A 23,290-nucleotide genomic window follows, 5' to 3' on the forward strand; every position below is an offset into this window, starting at 1 on the left:
TGACTGAAAATTTCCAGAAGAGACAATTTTTTGGCAGGGAGATGGGGTTGAATTTGGTGAGGAGAGTATACTGGGATAGCACTGAAGAAATGACATTTCTTATATTACCTAGTTTTACACCTACAAAATAAAGAAAAAATAGGTAGCCTAAGTAGTTGAAACTCCTCCAGTTTAGGTAATGTCCCAGGCTATATAACTTCTCTACAAACATGATGAACCAAAGACATTGAAAGAAAGATTTAACAAGAAGCTCTTGTTAAATGATTTGTATATCTTTAGCACTGGTAATTCCTAGAATTACATTACCCTACCCATTTTTCCATTGACTATGTCTGAAAAGTTTCCCCCAAATTACTTAAAATTGATTCTAAAATACCTTTAAAATGAGGGAGCTATGACATTAAAGCAATTCAGTAAAAGCATCAAGACAGAAATAACTATATTGTATTTTCATCCATACCCTCTTGCACTGGGCTCCCAGTATGGTGCATATAATCCTGAGAATGCTGGAACAAAGTAGCAGCCATAAGACGTGCCCACCTCATTAGCAAGCTTTTCTAATATGGGGAGGAAAAAAAATCCATTAAAAGAATCTATAGAAAAGATGGCTATTTAGTATTGCTCGCTGCCCTTATGCAACTAGTATGAAAAATTTTTGTTTCCTATCATTTAGTACAGCAAATGGTATTCTCTTTATTTTAGAGAATTTTAAATAACTACTATTCTATCTAACAATGTAACCCTGGCCTCCAACCCCACTCCAGACAAGAATGTTACTACAGAAGTAAAAGGTGAGGTATTAGGTGGTTCCTGCTTTTGTCTTCAATAACCTGGATTGTTCCTTCTACTTTGCAAGTTACTGAGTGTAGTGTGCCCTAGTCATATTTAATTTTTTCATTTCTTATCAATCCTTTAGCCAGCAACATACTTTTGGATATATCTTATATATCCTATCCTATTCCTATATCAAACTCAAAAAAATGGATTGAAGCATGCATAAGTTTATCAAAAGTTTTTTCCTTAGGTTTCCATCACCAAAGAACTTATCAGCTATTGTATTTGGATAGTTGGTCCTCCCCTGATATAACCTTCGGTAGCCCAGGGTTACATTAACACAGTGACGAGGCAACAAAGTAGGGCTTTTGCACATTGATAAGGCTAACATGAGGAGAGTTATTCAAAAAGAGAACAAAAAGCGGCAGGTTTAATCAACATTATTTAGGCTCTTTGAGCTCTGAGTTTTTAGAATATTGCTTATTTTTAGAAACCCTTGAATTGTAATCATAATAAACTTTTTTAAGTTTAGAGTTTATAGCCCATCATCAATTTAACAACTACAGATTAATAATTTCTGCTCATTATAACACTTCATGAAACATTCATTTTCATACTTTATCAAATCTTAAATTGGATTAAACCGATATCAATTTAATGGAACAGAATTACCCCCATACAATTATATATGTGGAAATAAACAGTTGATGGCTATGCATTGTATATAATATATACTTGTATGTATGCATGAATGTATGCATATCCATCCAAACCTTGGAATAATGTTAGCATAAATATTTATAATAAAATGTTTATAGATGTCCTGCAATATAGTAGAAAGAATGCTGGGTGTGTAATTCTCAGGTCTGGTTTTGAATTCTGCCTCTACTGCTTCCTATGCCTTGGTTTCTTTATTTCTAAAATGATGGACTAGATGACCACTAAGGTCCCTTCCAGCTCAAAATCTATGATCCTGAATCAGATTTTCTAACAATTTATTTTAGGACTACCAAAAAGTAAAACCACACTCACCAATTTCCTCTGAAGATTTTAAAATACCAAGATTGTCTCTTAGCCAGCGAACAACAGCACCAGCTATGGCGACTGATCCCTAAGGGGAAAAAAGATCTTAAATGGAATTTATTCTTAAGGTGCAGGAGGGGAAGTTTTATTACTATCAAAAAGGCATTCCCCCCTCCCCCTCCCCCTCCCCACAGTAGAGACTATCTGTCAATGCACTGAACTAGTGAAATAAAATTCACATAACTATTGTATGTGTATGTACATATATGTATGTGTGTGCATATGTATGTAGGTATGTAGTTATATCTGTATATCTTAGTGTGCTAGGCCCAAAGTCAGGAAGACTTATCTTCCTGAGCCAAAATCTGGCCTCAGACATTCCACTAGCTGCATGACCCTGGAGAAGGCCCTTAACCCTGTTTGCCTCAGTTTCGTCATCTCTAAAATGAGTTGGAGAAGGAAATGGCAAACTACTCCAATATCTTTGTGAAGAAAACCCCAAATGGAGTCATGAAAAATAGGACATGACTGAAAAGCGACTGAGCTGAATACATATTATATGTTTTAGCAAAGGGGAGTCAATAAGATAAATTTTCACTGTACGCAGACATTTATAGCACACACCTTTGTTACACCTTTGTTACTTTGTCTGAATATAAGGTAATTTTTTGTCTGTGTTTTGGAAAATTGAAGATATGTTTAAAGTCACCTGTGTATGTACACTGTGTGTGTATGTTTTGGGTACACGTTTATGTGCAAATAAATATATGCACCTTTTTAGGGGTAGTTTAATGTCCAAAACAGAAAATTCATTAATTATGATGACATTTACAGGTCAACTTTCAAATAAATACATGTTTCAAGAACTTTATAAATTTATTGACACAACTATTGTCTGTTAAGACTTCTGGTCCATGAATTTTTACTAACATAACTCAATACCAACTGATTTACACTTCTTAGCAGGGGTCTATCTTAAATCAAGTGAAGAAGGTATAGGGACTTAAAGGCTAAAAAAATGACTATGCCTATAACAAAAGAGCTATAATATAACTAAGTTATAAATTTGCTAATAGATTTTTCTATTTTGTGCATTTTAATTGTTTATATGTAACTTCAGTGATTCAGTTCTAACTTTCTGCAACAACTTCCTTTGCATTCTTGTTTTCCACCTAGTTCAATTCTACCATTCTCCAGTCCTCAACCTGCATTGTGGGCTTTAACTCCTGCTCAAATCATTCAACTTCCCTTCATCCTGAGTATCTTCTTTTCATACGTTTCCCATCTTACATTACAAAAATCTGGCTCTCTGGAAAATATAACATCCCTGGAGACCCTCCCCTGGACTGATCGTCCCATTTCTCAGGCCCTTTAACATACTGTCTCTTCTTCTTTCTTCTGTCCTATACTCTTATTTCCATTGAAGTTTTTGAATCCTTTCTCTGCCACCACTCAGCAAATTCTTCTCCTTCGAGGTTTACTCTGTTTATTACATTCAGTCTATCTTCTTGTTGCTATGATCTCTTGGCTTCCAGGTGGCTGTTCTTTCCCTCCTAAGTGCCCCCTACCCCCCAAAAGAAGCACTTTCACATTTAGGGGCTTTAATACACATGCTGGTGCCCCTCTTTTATCTCACCACTGCTCATAACTACTATTGAACTCCCATTCCCCTCTCTCATCACAGTCTCCTCTCCTTCCATGTCTTCTTCAGTCTTGCTCCTAATGTTTGCACACTGCCTCCCCAATGAGAACATGAGCTCTTTGAGAGCAGGGATTATAATAAGTGTTGATTGTCACTCTGTTCCTTTCTGTTCTCCTAGTCCATCACCTCAGATACCTCACCGTTTTCTTTTCCTCATACTCCTGACCAAGTTGACAAATTAAATAACAGACTATCCTCCATGTCTGAATCTCTTCCACACCCCCTCCTTCTCTTGTTTATGCACTGAGCAGCCTCCATCACCCTCACTGTCTGCCTTCTTCACTTGTACTCCTGAACTACCATTATATAATCCTGTTAACTGTATCTACTACAAATTCATGATAGAGCAAGAGTCTGGAGTCAGGAAGACTCATCTTCTTGAATTCAAATCTAGCCTTAGGACTTACTGTGTGACCCTGGGCAAGTCCCTTAGCCCTTTTTGCCTCAATTTCCTCATATCTAAAATGAGCTAGAAAAGAAAAGAGCAAACCACTCCAGCATCTTTGTCATGAAAACACCAAATGGGGTCCCACAGAGTCACACACAACTGAGAATGATTGAACAAAAAAAATCAGTGGGGCTCTCACTGCCACAGGGCACAACCTTTATTGATCCTTGATTGACTCTATCCCACTGCCCTAAGCAGCTGAAAACAATTCTAGATCTTCTCTTCTCAAGCTCCCAACTCATTCTTTTTATCATCTTCTCTTCACCACCTGTCTCTGAGAGGAAGATGGGTCTTCTTGTCAATGTCAATTGCTCTCTTTTGCCCTTTATCTCATCTCCCTTAGGACCTTGCCCCATCACTCGTTGCCTTTATCATATTAAATATCTCCTATCTATTGACTTTTTCTTAATTGCCTACAAGTACTAATGTATCACATTTTAATTAATTTTCAATTAGCAAAAGTTTATTTTCTCTCCCTCATCGCTATACTAGTTGGAAAACAAAATCTTGGTAATGGATATACAATAGTCAGGTAAAAAACCAGTCAAGCCAATTCCTGAATTGGCCATATCCAAAAATATGATGCATTCTACATCTTGAATCCATCATTTGTCAGAAGACGATCTGTAATCAGTTCTTCTGAATCACGGTTTCTATAACATTAGGAAAAAAGCCCCTTACTTCACCCTGCGGTGATCATCCTCTATCTTCTCCCTTTTAACACCAAAATCCTGGACAAAAAATCATTTATATTTCTATTTACTCACAATTCATTTTACTTCTCAAACAAGCCGTGACTCATCCCATAACTATTGAAAATGCTCTCCCCCAAAGGTTACTTTAAGGCTCCAAGGTCTCTTGAATTGTTCAATGGGATAGCCTTTTATCACACCTCATCTGTTCTGCAGCTTTTGATGCTGCTGGCTAGGCTGTCCTCCTGGACAGGACACTCTTCGCTGATTTGGCCTGCGTAACACTGTTCCTGCCTGATGTTCCTCCTCTTTTTCAGTATTCTTTGCTGAATCATCATCCCTCTCCTATCCTTTACTATGAAGGTCCTCCTGGACAGGACACTCTTCCCTGATCTGGCTTGTGTAACACTGTTCCTGCCTGATACTTCCCCTCTTCTTCAGTATTCTTTGCTGGATCATCATCCCTCTCCTGTCCTTTACTATGAAGGTCCTCTTGGGCTCTTTCCCCTTTTTTCTTGCTACACTTTCTCTTAGATATCTCATCAGCTTCGATGGGTTTAAATCCCATCTCTGGGATTTAACACACACACACACACACAAACACACACACACACACACACGCACACGCGTGCGCGTGTAAACAGATGCCATACATATACACAAATGTGTGATTTGAATCTCTTGTAAATTCTGGGCCTTCAAACAATTAGGACAGTGAAAAATGAATTTAGCATTCCCTTGTAAGGAACTCTAAATACAATATTAAAAATTCTCAGCTGGCTTCCTCTCTTTTATTTAAAGTCATCAGATTTATTTGATCAAGAGTTCTGACAATGAGACAGGAAGACTCACTGAATCTTTAATCTGTAAGACAGGGTGAATGCTACCACCAAATTTTCTTTTCCAAACAACAGGCTTGAAATACTAGACTGGATGGCATGACTGAATGGTATGGTGGGAAGAGTGACAAATTTGGAGTCAGAAGATGGGTTCAAATCCTGGCCCTGCTAAATACTACTTGTGTCAACTTGGGCAATTTATTTCAGTCAGTTAATCAATGAGCATTTATTAAGCACCTCCTATGTGGCAGGCACCGTGTAAGTTCTAGGTAAACAAAAAGAGGCAAAAGACAGTCCCTGCCCTCAAGGAGCTCATGTTCTAATGGGGAAGACAACAAACAAACAAATAAGGACAAACAAGCTACATACAGAAAAAAAGGAAATAAATTAACAGAGTTTAACAGAGCACTAGAGAAATAGGAAGGATTGGAAAAAGCTTTCTGTAAAAGATATTATTTTAGCTGGGACTTATGGAAGCCAGGGAATTCAGTAGTTGGAGTTGAGGAGAAAGAGCATTCTGGGCATGAGAGGCAGCCAAAGAGAATGCCCAGAGCTGAGAGATAGAGTGTCTTGTTCATGAAACAGCCAGGAAACCATTGAGTAAAGTGTAAGAAGACTGGAAAGGTAGGAGTGGGATAAATTATGAAGCACTTCCAACACCAGAAGATTTTGTATTTGATGCTGGAGGTGATAGGGAGCCACCAGAGTTGGGGGGAGGGGAAGAGAGAAGGGGTGTGTGTGTGTGTGTGTATGTGTGTGTATGTGCGACAGAGAGAGAGACAGACAGACCTGGTCAGACCTGAACTCTAGAAAAATCACTGGCAGCTGAATGGAGGATGGATTGGAGTGAGGAAATTCTTCCTCACTTCTGGAGAGGCGGACCAAGCAGTAGACTACTACTGCAGTCCAAGTGTGAGGTGGTATGGGCCTGTACCACATTGCTGACAGTATCAAAGGAAAGATTGGAGTGCTTCTCCACGAGTGAAAAATTTATTGCTGACCTTGGAGGGAAAGCTGAGTCAGCACACAGTAATAGTAGAAAGAAAAGGAACGGGCAGCTTTCAGAGACTTGGTGTACAGCACCACATTTGCTCATCTGGGCCAGAACACTCACAAACGTCAGGACTGGTTTGATGAAAATGATGAGGTAATTCAGAAGCTGCTAAGTGAGAAATGAGAATGAAACTCCAAAGGATTTACCAGCAGAACACAAGAAGGGAGCATTTAACTCAATCAAAAGTAAAGTACAAGTGATGCTTAGAGAGCTGCACGATTCTTGGCTCAGTAAAAGAAGGCAGTGGAGATACAGTTTTATGCCAACAGTAATAATCTGAAGTGCTTCTATGATGTCCTGAAGACTATTTATGGACCAAAGACTTCTGATGTATCTCAATTACTCATTGATGATGGAGCCAGCGATCAGTGATAAGGACGTGATCCTTGAGAGGTGGGCTGAACACTTCCATAGTGTTCTCAATAGACCATCATTAACTAATGCTGAAGCCAATGATTGTATGAAGTACGTTAAAGAAAAAGAATCCAAAACCACCTTAGACCAGGCAGTTAACTACTCTGGGTCTGTTTCCTCATCTTTTAAATGAGGCAGCTGAACTAAATGATCTAAAAAAAAATCAGTGATTCTATAATGGATTTGATGAAAGTACATCTCTAAAAGGATCTAAGTAAATGAACTCTGCCTGCTGCAGAGATTCACCAAATGTGCTGCTTTGGAAGTATCCTCAGGAAAGATGCAGAAAATAATAAACACCCTACCTTTACACAAAAGTTACTAGAAACCTAAAATACTGGGTATAATTCTAGTTTCAGTAATTCAAGAAAGAAATAATAGAACTAATTTTTAGCACCAGATAAAGATGTGTATGCAATACTAAGTTTTTTTAAAAAAAAAAAAGAACTTTCCAGTCTGGGAAGATGACAACTGGGTTTGTAAAGCCATGGAGAGAGATTTGTAAACTTTACTTATTAGATCCTAGAATAAAATAATATACCCTTCCCCAAATTTTAAAGAAATATTAAGAAGAAATAAAAATGTTAAACAATGTAGAAAATGCATGAAACTCTTACTCCAAAGACAGAACTAAAAAAACTTATTTTCAAAGGTGGTATATCTTAATCTAACAAAGTTTACAATGGATAGATAAGACATCTTAGGTTAGTTATATCCTAAATCTTTTGAAGACATACAAAGGCTTGGGAACAATCTGAGCTACAAGGGATCCATTATTTTTTTCTAGTCCAAGTTTCTCAAGTTGATAATGAAAAATACTAAGATACAGAGAGATTAAGTGATTTGTAAAAAGCCACACAACTAACTATTGGCAAATTTAGCTCAACCCAGTGTAGTGCTAATACATGATGCTACATCTTAAGTGAAGTGAATTTACTTTGATTCAGAAACATTTATTAAGCATCCACTATGAACAAAATATGTGACTCCAGAAAAAAAAAAATCTTTGATTCAATCATCATACTTCAAAACTATGTAGTATGATGACATCTCTCAAGATATTAAATTGGATTAATAAAGAAAATGCTCTGCGAAAACCTATCAAAGAGAATAATATGCCCTGTACTAACACAGGAAACCTGAACAAAGTGGGTTATTAAATTGGTAGAAAATTGGAATTCAATAGATATAACCTAATTTTCTATTAACTTTCACTGATGCATTTGACAGAGCCTTCCATTATTAAAACCTTTCAGACAAGAGAATGTAGGATGGAAAATGTGTTAGATGAAGTTTTAGCTACATGAACAACTATCTAACATTTGATTAATGAATCAATACCAATCTAGAGAGGAAACTCTATCCTTTGTCCTGTCAAACAATTTTAAAAGTGGAAAAGATCATGTAGCTCAACTACTTCATTTTTAAAATAAGAAAATTGATGCCAAAGAGCTCTTGGGGTGTGTGTGTGTGTGTGTGTGTGTGTGTGTGTATGTGTGTTTTAACAATAAGTATCTAGATCTAAAATGTTTATGAAATTTTCTGATGGTAAAAAGCTAAGATAGATAATATATTTGATGACAGAATCAAAAATTTTCAACAAGCTGAAATTCTGAGCTAATTAGATAAAATTTAAACATTTGGGTTCAAGTAATCAATTGCACAAGCACAGGACAGATGTAGACTCAACAGTAGGTCATATACCGACAAATTCAGTATGAGCCAACAGTATTAAGCATAAGGTACAAAGCTTATGGGGCAGCTAGGTGGCGCTGCGGTTAGAGTGCTAATGCTGGAGTCAGAAAGACTTCCTAAATTCAAATTTGGCCTCAGACACTACTAGCCGGGGAAGCTTGTCGCTTAATCTCAGCAAATCATTTAACCCTGTTTGCCTCAGTTCCCTCATATGTGAAATGAACTAGAGAAGGAAACAGCAAACCATTCCAGTATCTTTGCCCAGAAAACCCCAAATGAGGTCATGAAGACTTGGACATGACTGAAATAACCAAGCAGCAGCAACAACAGTAATAGTATCTATGTTTGGAGTTGCTGTGAGAGTCAAATGAGAGAGCACATATTTAGTATTAAGCTGCATGACAGAAAGATAAAATCATACTGAGGCAGGCAATAGTCCCATTTCATATACTAGGCACTACAGTTTTAAGAGGAGCAATGGCAAACAGAACGTATCCAGAAGAAGATAATCATGACTGTGACGTAACTCAAATTCAAGTCATAAAGAGACTGAAGGAATTCAAGATATTTAGTCTAGAGAAGATGGAGTTGGGGGTGGGGAGAGGGGTATCATGGACAAAGGAAGAAAGCTCTTCTAATATCTGTAGGATTATTATTTTGCATGGGTGGGTAATAAGTTTATTCTGTATAGACTAGAACTAGGCCCATAGATGCAAAGTAGAGGTAGGAAGATTTAAGCTCAATGTAAAGTAAGTACTTTTCTACTAATGAAAACTGAAAGAAAAGAAAAAAAGATATTTGCTATCTCACTCCCCCAAACCAAGTGTCCAGTAAAGCCAAGATAGGTAATTATTTGCCTTCATTGTAGCAGAAAAGATTTCTATTTTGAGAGAAGAATTTCACTTCCAACTTCCACCGAAAAAGAGAGGGAAAAGAGAGAAGACCTGAACAAAATAAAAAAGATGAATAATGAAGAAGTAGAGATTGAGATTTGGAGAAATTGAGAAAAATTTGAGACAGAACAATATCCAGCTTCAGATTCTATTTCTGGCTTCTGTACAAAAAAGGTTAAAAAAAAAGCAGCATCAGACATGATCACAAGTAATAGGGATCATAAGACAGAGACTCAAGAAGGTTGTTTTGCTGGACAAGTAAGAAGAGGTAAGCAAACAACTGATAGGTTTAATACGGTAAAGTAAGGTGATAAGAAAAACAAACTGGTGAAACAAAGGAATTAGTATGAAAAAGAAAAGGAAATGTAGAGCAGTAGTTAAATTACCAAAAGGTGTAAAAAGACTAAATAAACATCTTAAAGAGGTACTTAGATGGTTAGATTGACAAATCTTTAAAAAAAAAAAAAGGTGAGTCTAAATTAGTATGGAGAAAAGGTGGTATTTTGCAGGAATTTCAATGACTTTGTGATGTTTGTATCTAACACCAGCAAATCTCTATGAGTCACAAGTTCACAGTAGACAAAATCCAAGGCAGTAAAGGCCAGAACTAAAGCCCATGGACACTCAAAAGTCTATACACCAATGCCTAAAATCTATGCAACAAGCAATAGGAACTAGAGGTCATAACCTGAGGAAGCAAGTTTGATCTTACACATATCATTGTGATTTAGTGGGATGAAATTCTGTTTATACCTTATTCTAAAGAAATAGTTTGAGTAAAAAGTGTATAGTGGGAGTAACAACCAGAAGGGGGCAGCATAGTGAAGAACATTTGGGCAAAGATCAATGAAGGGAAAAATGGAAGCTATTTTGTCATAGGAATATACTACAGATTACCTAACCAGATAAAGGAAGGAAGCAAACCAGGAGTCTAAACCAGATCACAAGCCTAACCTGGAAGCATGCTATCATGATATTAGACTTTCTAGACATCTGCTAGAGGCCTTTTTTTGTCAAAAAAAGAACTAATATCTTTTGACTTACCTTAATGATAATTGCATCCTTCAAAGCAAAGAAGAATCAATATGGGGAAATTCTATACTGGATCTAATTGTCACTAATAGGGTACCAATGGTGGAAACTTGTAGGGGGAAAAGACCAGTTACTCCTAAACTTTGGAATAAAAAAGGAGACGAAAGTCAGGCATAATTTGAGATATAGCCTAAATTTTAGGAAAGCAAATCTCACAGGGTTCAAAGGAAGGGCAGATAAGGTCCCAAGAACTTAAATGATATAGGGAAGTCCTGAGGATGGATGGGAAACTCTCAAGAATGAAATTCTGAAGACACAAAGGGAAAAAACTCAATGAGGAAAAACAGGACTTATCTGAGACTGGATATGGATTTAGAGATTTCAAACAACTTACATTAAAAAATATGGAGATGGAAAACAGATGTGAGAAGTAAGAAGACCTGGGCACAGGGTCCAGTAAAAACAATGTCGAGATGCTAAAACTCAAAATGAGAGGAAGATGATGAGGAAAGCTAAGCATAATAAAGTATTTGTTGTTATTTTTTTTTAAGCTAATAGCTCTTTCTTGAGGATGAAAGAAGGAAAGAGCCAGTGCCTGGGATTATGGGAATGAGAGCAAGTGAAAAGAGAAGGCTGAAATATTGAATTCTCTTTTTTTGCTTCTGCTTTCTCTGCCAAGGAGATCTTGTACAAGATATGACTTAAGAAAAATTGCTAATGGCTGATAGTCAAGATAAAGAAGGGGATGATAAGTTGTCTTTAATGAACTGAGGTCACCTAGAATAGATGGAATACATCCTTGGATACAGAAAGAACTGGCAGACGTGATTACTGAGCCACCACATGTAATTGTTAAAAGATCATGAAGAATGAGATGAGTGCTACAGAACTGTAGAAAGTAAAATGTTGTTCCAGTTATGGGAGAAAAAAAAGGAAGAGAATAGTTTGTGATCTTGACTTTGAATCCTGGGAAAAATTCTACAACAGACGATTAAAGAAATGATTGATGAACATCTAGAAAGGGAAGCAGTGATTTCAAAAAGCCAGAATGGTTTCAACAAGAACAAGTATGAACCTCATTTCCTTTCTTGACAGGGTTACTACTAGATTATCAGCGGAATGAAGAATGCTGAAGATATAGTTTACTTAGATTTAGCAAAGTTTTTGATAAAGAACATATTATTATCATGGAAAAGGTAGAAAATTTAGACTACACAGTAAGATGAATTCAAAACTGGTTGAATGGCTAAACTCATTGAGTAGTTATTAATGGTTTAAGGTCAACATGGCAGGTACTCCAGGGATTTGTGCTTGGCCCTGTGCTATTTAACATTGTATTAAAAGACTTGGATAAATGGACAGATGACATCAAACCTGCAGATGGGACAAAGCTGGAAGAGCATACTAGATGACAGGACGCCAAAAAGAGGCTAGAGAAATGGACTGAATCTAATAAGATGAAATTCAACAAGGATAAATATAAATATTATGTTTGTGTTGAAAATATTAACTTCATAAGTACAAGAAGTAGAGAGGAAATCTGGGAGCAGAAAGTAGTGTGCCCTTAAAAAGAAGAGTTTTAGGGGACTACAAGTTCAAAGAGTCATCAGCAGGATGTAGCAATCAAAAAAGCTAATGTGAATGTGGGTTGCACTGAGAAGCATGAGGTCCAGGAATAAGGTGAGTGCTCTGAGTTCTGCCCTATTGACACCATATCTGGAGTATTTTGCTTATTAACTCTGGCCATCACGGTTCACGCTATTACAGTGATTTAATAAGTTGGAGAAGTGGTAAGCAGGAACTAGTGTGAGCTCCGTACGGAGTCCCTCCAAAAACCTATAAAAAATGGCTCTGAACCAATTCTAGAACGGCAGAACCCACAAAACAGCAGAGGGAAGCAGGGCTCCAGCCCAGGACAGCCTAGATGGTCTCTGGGTGAGGTCTATCCCACATGGAGCTGGGAGCTGGGAGCTGGGAACGGAGTGGAGCACAACCCAGCCTGAACGATGTGGACCATCCAGACCAGAAGCCGGGCGGAGGGGGCCGACCATCCAGACCAGAAGCCGGGCGGAGGGGGCCCTAGCGCCCTGAATCAGTGAGCTGCAGCAGTTACCAGACTCCTTAACTCACAAACACCAAAGACAACAGAGAAGGTTAGTGGGAAAAGCTGTGGGAGTAGAAGGAGTTCGCGGTTAGGCTTCCAGCCCCGGGGGGCAGCGGAGGTGGGGCAGCTACAGCTGTTGTTACTTCTGGCTCCAGGCCCACCTGGTGGGAGGAATTAAGTGGCGGATCAGAGCAGGAGTGCAACAGCCTGCTGAAGATCTAAGCCCAGTCTGGACTGGGGGTTCTTGGGGAAGGAGTAGTGCGGGTCTGACAGAGCTGGCACTTCCCCCCCAAACATGGAACATAGAACTCGTTAGTCTACAAGCAGTCATACCCCACTGAAAAACTCAAGGGTCAAGTTAGTTGGTTGGGAATATGGCCAGGCAGACGCGCCCAGATTCAGTCTCAGACTTTGGATTCTTTCTTTGGTGACAAAGAAGACCAAAACATACAGCCTAAAGAAGTCAATAAAGTGCAAGAGCTTACACCAACAGCCTCCAAGAAAAACATGAACTGGTCCCAGGCCATGGAAGAGCTCAAAAAGGATTTGGAAAAGCAAGTTAGAGAAGTAGAGGAAAAATTGGGAAGAGAAATGAGAAGGATGCAAGAAAACCATGAAAAACAAGTCAATGACTTGCTAAAAGAGACCCAAAAAAATACTGAAAAAATACACTGAAGAAAACAACACCTTAAAAAACAGACTAACTCAAATGGCAAAAGAGCTCCAAAAAGCCAATGAGGAGAAGAATGCCTTGAAAGGCAGAATTAGCCAAATGGAAAAGGAGGTCCAAAAGGCCACTGAAGAAAATACTACTTTAAAAATTAGATTGGAGGAAGTGGAAGCTAGTGACTTTATGAGAAATCAGGATATTATAAAACAGAACCAGAGGAATGAAAAAATGGAAGACAATGTGAAATATCTCCTTGGAAAAACCACTGACCTGGAAAATAGATCCAGGAGAGATAATTTAAAAATTATTAGACTACCTGAAAACCATGATCAAAAAAAGAGCCTAGATACCATCTTTCAAGAAATTATCAAGGAGAACTGCCCTGATATTCTAGAGCCACAAGGCAAAATAGAAATTGAAAGAATCCATCGATCGCCTCCTCAAATAGATCACAAAAAGAAATCTCCAAGGAATATTGTCGCCAAATTCCAGAGCTCCCAGATCAAGGAGAAAATACTGCAAGCAGCCAGAAAGAAACAATTTGAGTATTGTGGAAACCCAATCAGAATAACCCAAGATCTGGCAGCCTCTACATTAAGAGATCGAAGGGCTTGGAATACGATATTCCGGAGGTCAATGGAGCTAGGATTAAAACCTAGAATCACCTACCCAGCAAAACTGAGTATCATGCTCCAAGGCAAAATATGGACTTTCAATAAAATAGAGGACTTTCAAGCTTTCTCAGTGAAAAGACCAGAACTGAATAGAAAATTTGACTTTCAAACACAAGAATCAAGAGAAGCATGAAAAGGTAATCAAGAAAAAGAACAAGAAAAAGAAATTGCAAGGGACTTACTAAAGGTGAACTGTTTTGTTGACATTCCTACATGGAAAGATGATGTGTATGATTCATGAGACCTCAGTATTAGGGTAGCTGAAGGGAATATGCATACATATATGTTTATGTATATATATGGGTGAATGTGTATGTATGTATATATCTATGTGTGTATGTGTATATACATACATACATACATACATACATATATATATATATATATATATATATATATATATATATATATGGAGAGAGAGAGAGAGAGAGAGGGAGAGAGCGGACACAGGGTGAGTTGAAGATGAAGGGAAGATATCTAAAAGAAATAAAATCAAATTAAGGGATGAGAGAGCAACATACTGAGAGAGGGAGATAAGGAGAGAGAATGGGATGGATTATCCCCCATAAAGGTGGCAAGAGGAAGCAGTTCTGTGGGAGGAGGGGAGAGGGCGGATGAGGGGGGAATGAGTGAACATTGCTCTCATCAGATTTGGCCTAAGGAGGGAATACCATACATACCCAATTGGGAATCTTACCCCACAGGAAAGAAGAGGGAAGAAGATAAAAAAAAAATTGGGGGGATGATGGAGGGGAGGGCAGATGGGGGTGGAGGTAGTCAAAAACAAACACTTTCGAAAGGGGACAGGATCAAGGGAGAAAATTCAATAAAGGAGGATGGGTTGGGAAGGAGCAAAATATAGTTAGTCTTTCACAACATGAGTATTGTGGAAGGGTTATCCATAATGATACACATGTGGCCTATGTTGAATTGCTTGACTTCTTAGGGAGGGTGGATGGGAAGGGAAGAGGGGAGAGAATTTGGAACTCAAAGTTTTAAAAACAGATGTTCAAAAACAAACAAAAATATTTTTGCATGCAACAAGAAAATAAGATACACAGGCAATGGGGTGTAAAAATTTATCTTGCCCTACAAGACAGGAAGGGAAAAGGGGATGGGAGGGGAGTGGGGTGACAGAGGGGATCGCTGACTGGGGAACAGGGCAACCAGAATATACACCATCTTGGAGTGGGGGGGAGGGTAGAAATGGGGAGAAAATTTGTAATCCAAACTCTTGTGAAAATCAATGCTGAAAACTAAATATGTTAAATAAATTTTAAAAAAAAATAAGTTGGAGAATATGCAGATGAGACCAACCAGGATGGTGATGTCATGTATAGAATAGTTGAAGGATCTGAGGATATATAGTCTGAAGAAGAGAAGCCTCAGGGGGCAAATGACGGTCATCTTAAAAAACACGGAGTTGGCTGTCATAGAAAAGGGTAATTAGACTTGTTCTGTTTGGCTCCTAGGGACAGGACATAGAGAAATGAGCATAAATTACAAAGGGGAAATTTAGGATGGATTTTAGCAAAAATGTTCTAATAATCAGAAGTATGCAGAAGGGGAATGGGTCCCTCAGGAGATGGTGGGTCACCTGTTGACTGGAAGTAAGAGAATGGATAGAGGTTAGACCAGATGACCAGCAACTAAGGTCCCTTGCAAAGCAAATTCAGTTATTCTGTTGTTGATTTATGTACTAAATAGACACAACATATATGGAAAGAAATTAAATAGAAGCAAAAAAGTGAACATGTGAGCAGGAGAATAAGTGAACAACAACAATCTATTCTGAAGTCAATATAATTTATATCAAGCCTGTACAACCTACGGTGCATGGGCCACTTGTGGCATGCCAAAGGATTTTGGGCGGCCGGTGAAAAATGTAGAGGATCCTCTACATTTCAGGGGCCGCCCAAAATCCTTTGGCATGCCACAAGTGGCCAGTGGGCTACAGGTTGTATAGGCTTGATCTGTATACATTGTAGGGACAAAGAATATATGGGGAAGAATAAACTTTTCAATGGAGTTGCCATATATATGAAAGCATTACGCTATATAAAATGTGACAAAAAGAAAAGATATAAAATACAAATTAAAGCTCTCACACACCTAGGGAATGATTGCAAATTATAGAGTATTTAAAATAGTGGTAATTTCTAAAGTTTTAGATTGGATATAGGTGTCACGGTATAAGAATTCAATTATTTATTAGGTCAGCTGCATAAATCATTTAATAAAGCAATATTGAATTTAAGAGTAATTCATAAAGGAATCATTTGAATTTTTTTAAGCAAACATGTTTTGTTTTTAATATATCTGCAGCAATATGTATAATAAGAGCTAATCATACCCAAGTACTCAGGTCTGCTCCCTAATTTTTCTACTACAACTTAAATATACTTGGAGAAACCACTTGTTTATATGTGTTGGCTCTTTAAAATTTCTTGACTTCCTTCTCCACATCTTAAATTACTAAGTGCTGTAGTTAGTTGATTATCACAAGGAGACAAGTAAGGAGAACTGCCTTCTGTCTCTGCAGGGATCTTGCTTGGGGCACAGAGCACTACATCAAGAGCCACTTTTTTTTTTAAGCTATCTTTCAAAAATCCTTTTTTAAAGCAGATCTCAACATTCCAAAGTGATTGACTAAGATTTTTGGTAAGACTTTAGAAATCGCTATATATTGCAATGTTTGGATAAATTATATCATAAAAATTTGTGAAAATAAACTTACTTCCAATGCATAGCACACTGGCTTGTCTCTGCCTAGTTTGTAAGCCACTGTGGTAAGAAGGCCATGATCAGAAAAAACACACTAGACAAAAGAGAAATATTTTAAGGTTAAAGAATTTTATTTTTTAAAAAGGAATGGTGAAATATATATATATATACATATATACACACACACACACACACACACACACGCATATATACACATACATACACACACACACATATAAATATATATGTATATTGCCCCATACTAAGCTTACTTTTGGCTCCTTTAAAAAAACAGTATTATGAATAACACATAAGTGAAATACATTTCGGTTTATTTATATCAGTTTCAATAAAGGATCTTTGCCCCTTACTTTCTAGTTTTTCCACAAATAAAAATCTAAGTACATAAATGCTTGTTCTTCCCAACACAGATTTTGTGATTTTTTTATGTTTGACTAGTGTCAGCACCTTAAAATGATATTAACTGACACCTAAAACATCCAAACACTTAAAAAGCTTTGTAACAAATTATGCTTAATAGTTTATTGCTTTCACGAATAAAAGGAGGCCATGATAATAAAGAAGAAGAAAAAAATAACTAACCTTTTGGCCTGTATTACACAGTAGGAAACAACCTGTTCCATACCTATAGTTGGTGGGAAGGAAAAATATAATAATTTTACTTAAGACAAATCCCAAGAAGTTAACCAAACCAACATTTATTTTATTGTCACAATAAAATTTTTTATTAAAGCCCTTGCTAAGCTCTAAAGTTCTTAATCATCTTTCAGTGAAAGTTTTGAAGATCATCTTGGGGGAAAAGCTAGGGGAACCATTCTTTGTGAAAAACACAACTACCATTTTTAGTAATATATTTTTGAGATAAACTTCCTAAAGGCTACTTCTAATTTCTTTGTCAAAGGAATACTGTGTTTAAATATCAACTATCAAAAACAAACAAATAAATATCAGCTACCTTATTAATCATAATCTGAGGTATCTATGCCATTTATGTTACTGAATAACAACTAAGTTTCAATCACAAAGGGATTTTTTGGCTGCCAATTTACATAAAACAAACATTATTACTGGTAGATTTATTCAGCAGTAGAACTACTTCTCTGGGTTCTAGTATTACATTTGTGACATAATAGGGGCTCCCTGCAACTGTGGCCACCTGGATCACGGAACAAGAGTCAGGGTAAGGTGTTTGAGAACTACCTTGTTCAGCAGCATTATAGCAGATTCAAACAGAAACAGAAAAGGGTCAAGATCTTGGGTGGCAGCTAATATCCATCAATATTAACTTCAAAACTCCCCCCTAAGCCTGATTCTTTCATCTTGATAAGTGACTTCCACCTACATCAGGCAGCTAATAAAGTGAAAAGAATGCAAATAGAAATCAGGGGAAGCTAACTGAAATCTACAGTCAACGATGCAAGTTGTGTACTCTGTTCCTAGAAGTCTCAGGGACAGAGTCGCTCTAAGCTAACACCACTGCTACTTTGCTGCTACTCTCATTTTTCTGCTAATGCACTTAAACGAGGTTGAGAAGGGGGCTCCTTAAAAGTCCCTAGCTGTTTCTAGCAGTTGAAGTCTTGCCAAAAGCTGCTGTCAGAATTTACAAGAAGCTTATTCTAGCTGACAGACCATTAAATCAAATTCCAATGTATGCTTAATTTTTCAACCTTATTTTGAACTTTTATGCTATCAGCTCAAGAGTACAACTTTCTGAGATCAACGTTCTGAATAAGAATAAAGAAAAACAGGGACAAATATTATCTCTTCTCATCCAACTAGGATTAGCTTGCTTTTCCACCAATGGGAAATTCACAGTATTTAAACAATTAACTCTTTTAGTCTTTCAGTGAAATTGAGTATATGTTACACAATATTAAAAATTTATACACACACACACACACACAAAAAAAAAAACAAAACCTTGCCAAATTTCATACTGGTACTACTTTGCTCTAATAGCTAGCTAGGTGGCACAGTGGATGAGCCCTTAGATCTGAAATCAGGAAGACCCGAGTTCAAATCCTGCCTCAGGCACTTACTAGCTATGTGATTCTGGACAAGCCACTTAATTTCCACCTGACTATGTTTCCTCACCTATAAAATGAGGATTTTAGCACCTACCTCTCCCAGGGTTTTTGCGAGGATATAATGAGATATTTGTAAAGTACTTTGGAAATCTTAATGTGCTTGCACAGCCAAAAAGACAAACAGATGGTAGATATCTATAAATCGTTAATGTTGTTGGTTGTTCAGTCACTTTTCAGTCATATTCAAATCTTTGTGGCCTCATTTAGGGTTTTGTTTTTGACAATGATACCGGAGTGGTTTACCATTTCCTTGTCCAGTTCATTTTACAGATTGGAGAATTGAGGCAAATATGGTTAAGTGACTTGTCCAGGGTCACAGAGTTAGAGTCTGAAGCTGGATTTGAACTTGAAAAGATGAGTCTTCCTGACAGAAAGATCATAACTCTATCCACTACACTACCTGATGCCCCATAATTACTAATAGAGAGCATTTAGTATTTAAAATGCATCTAAAAATCATTACCTCAATTGCTATATCCCAAAGATACTATACTTGAATTTCATTTGCTGAATGTTTTTCAGGGGTCAAGTACACACCTATATTTTTTGCTTAATGAGCTAAAAAATGATTACTAATATTAAAGTTTTACATATTGATTCTCAGATGAAATAGCAATAATTTCAAGGAAGATAGAAAGATCAAAAACTCTAAATAATAAAAATTCCAAAATGTTAGTATATTTTCCTGAATGATTAACAATTATTCTCAACATATTAACGTTACATTCAGAAAATAAAACTTTCAAGATGATTCACAAGTAAAATAGTTCTTTTAAGATTGTATTCTTATGTATTCACATTCTTCACATTCAAAATAGAGTTGTAAGCAGTAATTAGCTACATAGGATCAGGATCATAGATGACAGATCAATCCTTCTTGGTTTTTTGGCAGGGCAACTGGGGTTAAGTGACTTGCCCAAGATCACACAGCTAGTACATGTGTCAAGTGTCTGAGGCCGCATTTGAACTCAGGTCCTCCTGACTCCAGGGCCAGTGCTCTACTCACTGCGCCACCTAGCTGCCTCCTGGATCAATCCTTCTTACTGCCATAAGGCATTGTCGTCAGAAGAGTGACAGTCTAACTTTTTTTTATAGCTCCCTGGGGAAGGATAGTGTCTTTTTCTCCCAACTTCAACAAAGAAGAAAATAGTAAAATAGTAGGAAGAATAAAAGGATAACATAGAGCAGAAGCAGACAACCTCATAATAGATTCTAATTAGTACTAACCTAAAACTAAGTAAGCTAGCCTTGGTCAAAACCGTGAAGCTTGTTTTACCCAATCACCAATCTGTCACATCCTTCACACTAGCGCCAAATGTTGACTGTTCCTTTTCCCAGTGATTAGGTTAGATATGAGGAAGAAAGTCAACTATTTTGCTATGTATAGTTACTCAAGAAATTAGAGAAGTATTTATATTTTCTATGTTATTCTAATACAGAATATTTCTAATATTTTATATTAAATTATATAAATACTTCAATGATTAGATTTAGAATAAAATCTACCTAGAAGCAGAGTAATTGGTCAGATTTTCTATGGAAATCCTATTTTTGTCCTATGAGTCAGTGTACCCAACAAGGAATAAGTTAGGAATCAGGTGTCTGACTTTGAGCCCCGAATTAGATATTTACTCACTGTGTGACTATGAAAAAAATCACTTAGCTGATTTTTAACTTCCTCATTGGCGCTGTGCTAAGTGTTTTACAAATATTATCCTGTCTGATCCTCACAACAACCCTAGAAGGTAGGTGCTATTATTATCCCCATTGTACGGTCAAGGAAACAGGCAAACAAGAGGTTAAGTGACTTGCCCACAGTCACACATCTAGTATATATCTGAAGCTGGATTTATACTCAGGTCTTCCTAACTCCAGACCCAGTGTTCCATCCACTGTACTACCTACCTGTCTTATTATCAAAGGGTTGTTCTAAGAAAAGTACTTTGTAAAAACAAAAGAACATTAAAAGGGTCCCAACTAATGTTATAAATTAAAAACTAATTATTTCCTTCCTGAAAGTTTATTTTTAATTGTCTTATTTTAGCAAATTTTAATTTTAAAATAAAGAAAATAAGCAATATGTAATTACACTTAAGCAGTAGTTATACTTTATCAGCCAGTACTTATTCCAGTTATAAGAAAGTAAACCCCAATTTATTTAATATCTTACCCAAGTTTTAGATTAAATATGCTTCTGATGATAAGCATATGTTATCATATGCTAATGTAAATAAACAAGTATAAATCAAAAGATATTCTGACCATAAACATTATACATTTCTATAGCGGCATTAAAAGCAAAAACAAATAAAAACATCGTCCTACAAGAAGATATCACAAACACACTGAAATAAGTTCCACATCTACGAGTTTTAAGACTGAGAAAGAACTATATTATTGTTTTAAACTTGGAATAGGCCTTTTACTTTACTCTCTCCTTTCGAAGTTGAAGAAATTTGAAAGTAAAGTTCACTAATAGAAATCAAACACTAACAAATCCCATAAAAACGTAAATCTATCAAAAAGTGACTATTAAACTGTGATTCGCCTTCACTGGGAAGTCTCGCGCTTTTAAAAAAATTGCTTCTATTTGCTAATATACCAAAGCCAAAATTTTGCCATGGAGAGATAAAATTGTAGTGAGAGAAATGATTGATTGAGGACCCCTACTCAAATTCTAATCAGTTCACTGTGATTTCACAAGGGGTAATGATCATTCATGTAGTAGGTAGGTAAAAGGTATAATAGGTAGAAGAATAAGCAATGTATCACTCCACTCTTTGTATACGCCACATAGGAACACGGATCCTAACAGAAGGGCCATATAACCGGCCTCAGACTTAACCAAGCAATGAAAACCACATTAATCGACCATGGAGCTCACTTCTGCAACCATAAGAATGAAACCAAAGAGATCTCATCCTGTTTCGCTCCAAGTCCATGACCAAACCAAGCATGGTGGAGAAAGTCCCCTTGATACGTTCATATGTAGAGCTTTTATCATCTCCTCCTAACCCTGAGGAGGAGCCTTAGGAACACCCAGTCAGTGGAGATATTCCTTGCTTCCACCAGTTCGTGACCCTGCTGACAGATCATATTTGCTTATATTACCTTATGCGTCATATGTCAAGCACAAGATTCTGTATGTTGCCATGCCTCTTTTGCATATCTGGGCATCAAGCTCTACAAATACAAGGTCCTGGAAGCGGGGGCATCTCAGGTCATGAGGAAGATCTGAGGTCCACTTCATTAGAGGGCACCATGGACACTTTAACAAAGTGTCATTGGCTCAGAGCTTTGTTTTATTCGAAGTTGGACAATTTTAATCCCCGCAGTTAATTAATATCTTTAAAGGCATTCACGAATTTTTAGTGTATTAAAGGCAGCTTGCCATAGTCTTGTCATCAGGAAGAGCCTCTGACATATAATAGATGTGTGACCAAGAACAAATCACTGAATCTCAAACTCCCTAAAATTGTAAATGGAACACAAGTTGCTTGTTTGCATTCGTGGACTTGCCTACACTAATTAAATCATAGTTCTGGGTTCATTATTTATAATGTACTTGCAGATGTTTTGATTTATGAAACTAAATATCTAAAGTACAAATCAAGAAGAAAAAGACAAAAGCATTTGAACATTCTTATGTTGCAGATGTTGTGGACTACTTTCAGTATTGATACAGTTCAAAGCCAAAAGTGCCAAACAACAACAATAAACAAACTCCAAACTAGTATATAATTGAGGTTTTAGTTCTGTCCCTACAACTTACGTATTTTTGGCTTGTCCATCGTGGAAACACATTTGTCCAACTAAAGCAGCAGACTGGTCTCCCAAGCACTAAAAGCAAAAATGTGTAAGTAAGGGTAACAAAATTAATGGGAACAACGTAAATAATTCCTCGAAGATCACATATACAAAAAGTTAAAGGGATTAAAAAGCCTTTCCTGCATTCCATGTTTTGAGTATTTTACTATTCAATACTACCATTAACTGGTAAAGGAAGGTAAGACAAGAAAAATTAGTCAATTTTGCTGTTTATTACTTTTGTAGTCTAACTGCAGAAAAGGTTTATCAAAAGAAAGGTAAAATAAAATATTTAGCACAAAACTTACCCCTGATAATGGCACACCTTCCAAGGCCCCAGCTTTCTAATGAAATACAAAAAATACAATTACGATATAATTTAAAATTATTTACCTTACTAATGTGTTACAAAAGGAACAACATAAAAAAGCCACATGCTCTGGTGCACAGGCAGACAAGACAAAGCAGTGCTCTGACTACTCAGGCTGTACGTTTCTATGTCCTAAAAGTACACCTGGAATAATAGCAGTACCATGGTATGGCAGAGTGAGAGAACACCACAACGAGACTCAAACTTTCACTTTACATGAGTGCTAATCTGGGTTCCATGAAAATTATCTGAGTGATTTGGGGCAAG

At 37.0% G+C, this 23,290-nt stretch overlaps 1 protein-coding gene across 5 annotated transcripts in view; it reads right to left on the bottom strand.

Annotated features, from left to right (window-relative positions):
- Positions 1–23,290, bottom strand: part of GK (glycerol kinase) — an 85,067-nt gene that overhangs the window by 14,501 nt on the left and 47,276 nt on the right. For all 5 annotated transcript variants that reach the window (XM_036742992.1, XM_036742991.1, XM_036742993.1 and 2 more), the window contains 6 exons: positions 22,962–22,997; positions 22,619–22,686; positions 17,342–17,384; positions 16,752–16,832; positions 1,807–1,885; positions 461–557 (listed from right to left, as the gene is read on the bottom strand). In XM_036742992.1, the coding sequence (XP_036598887.1) occupies positions 461–557; positions 1,807–1,885; positions 16,752–16,832; positions 17,342–17,384; positions 22,619–22,686; positions 22,962–22,997 (404 nt within the window). The remainder of the gene's footprint in view (positions 1–460; positions 558–1,806; positions 1,886–16,751; positions 16,833–17,341; positions 17,385–22,618; positions 22,687–22,961; positions 22,998–23,290) is intronic.

Source organism: Trichosurus vulpecula, chromosome 2 (genome assembly GCF_011100635.1).
Source record: "Trichosurus vulpecula isolate mTriVul1 chromosome 2, mTriVul1.pri, whole genome shotgun sequence".
NCBI classification, from domain to species: domain Eukaryota; kingdom Metazoa; phylum Chordata; class Mammalia; order Diprotodontia; family Phalangeridae; genus Trichosurus; species Trichosurus vulpecula.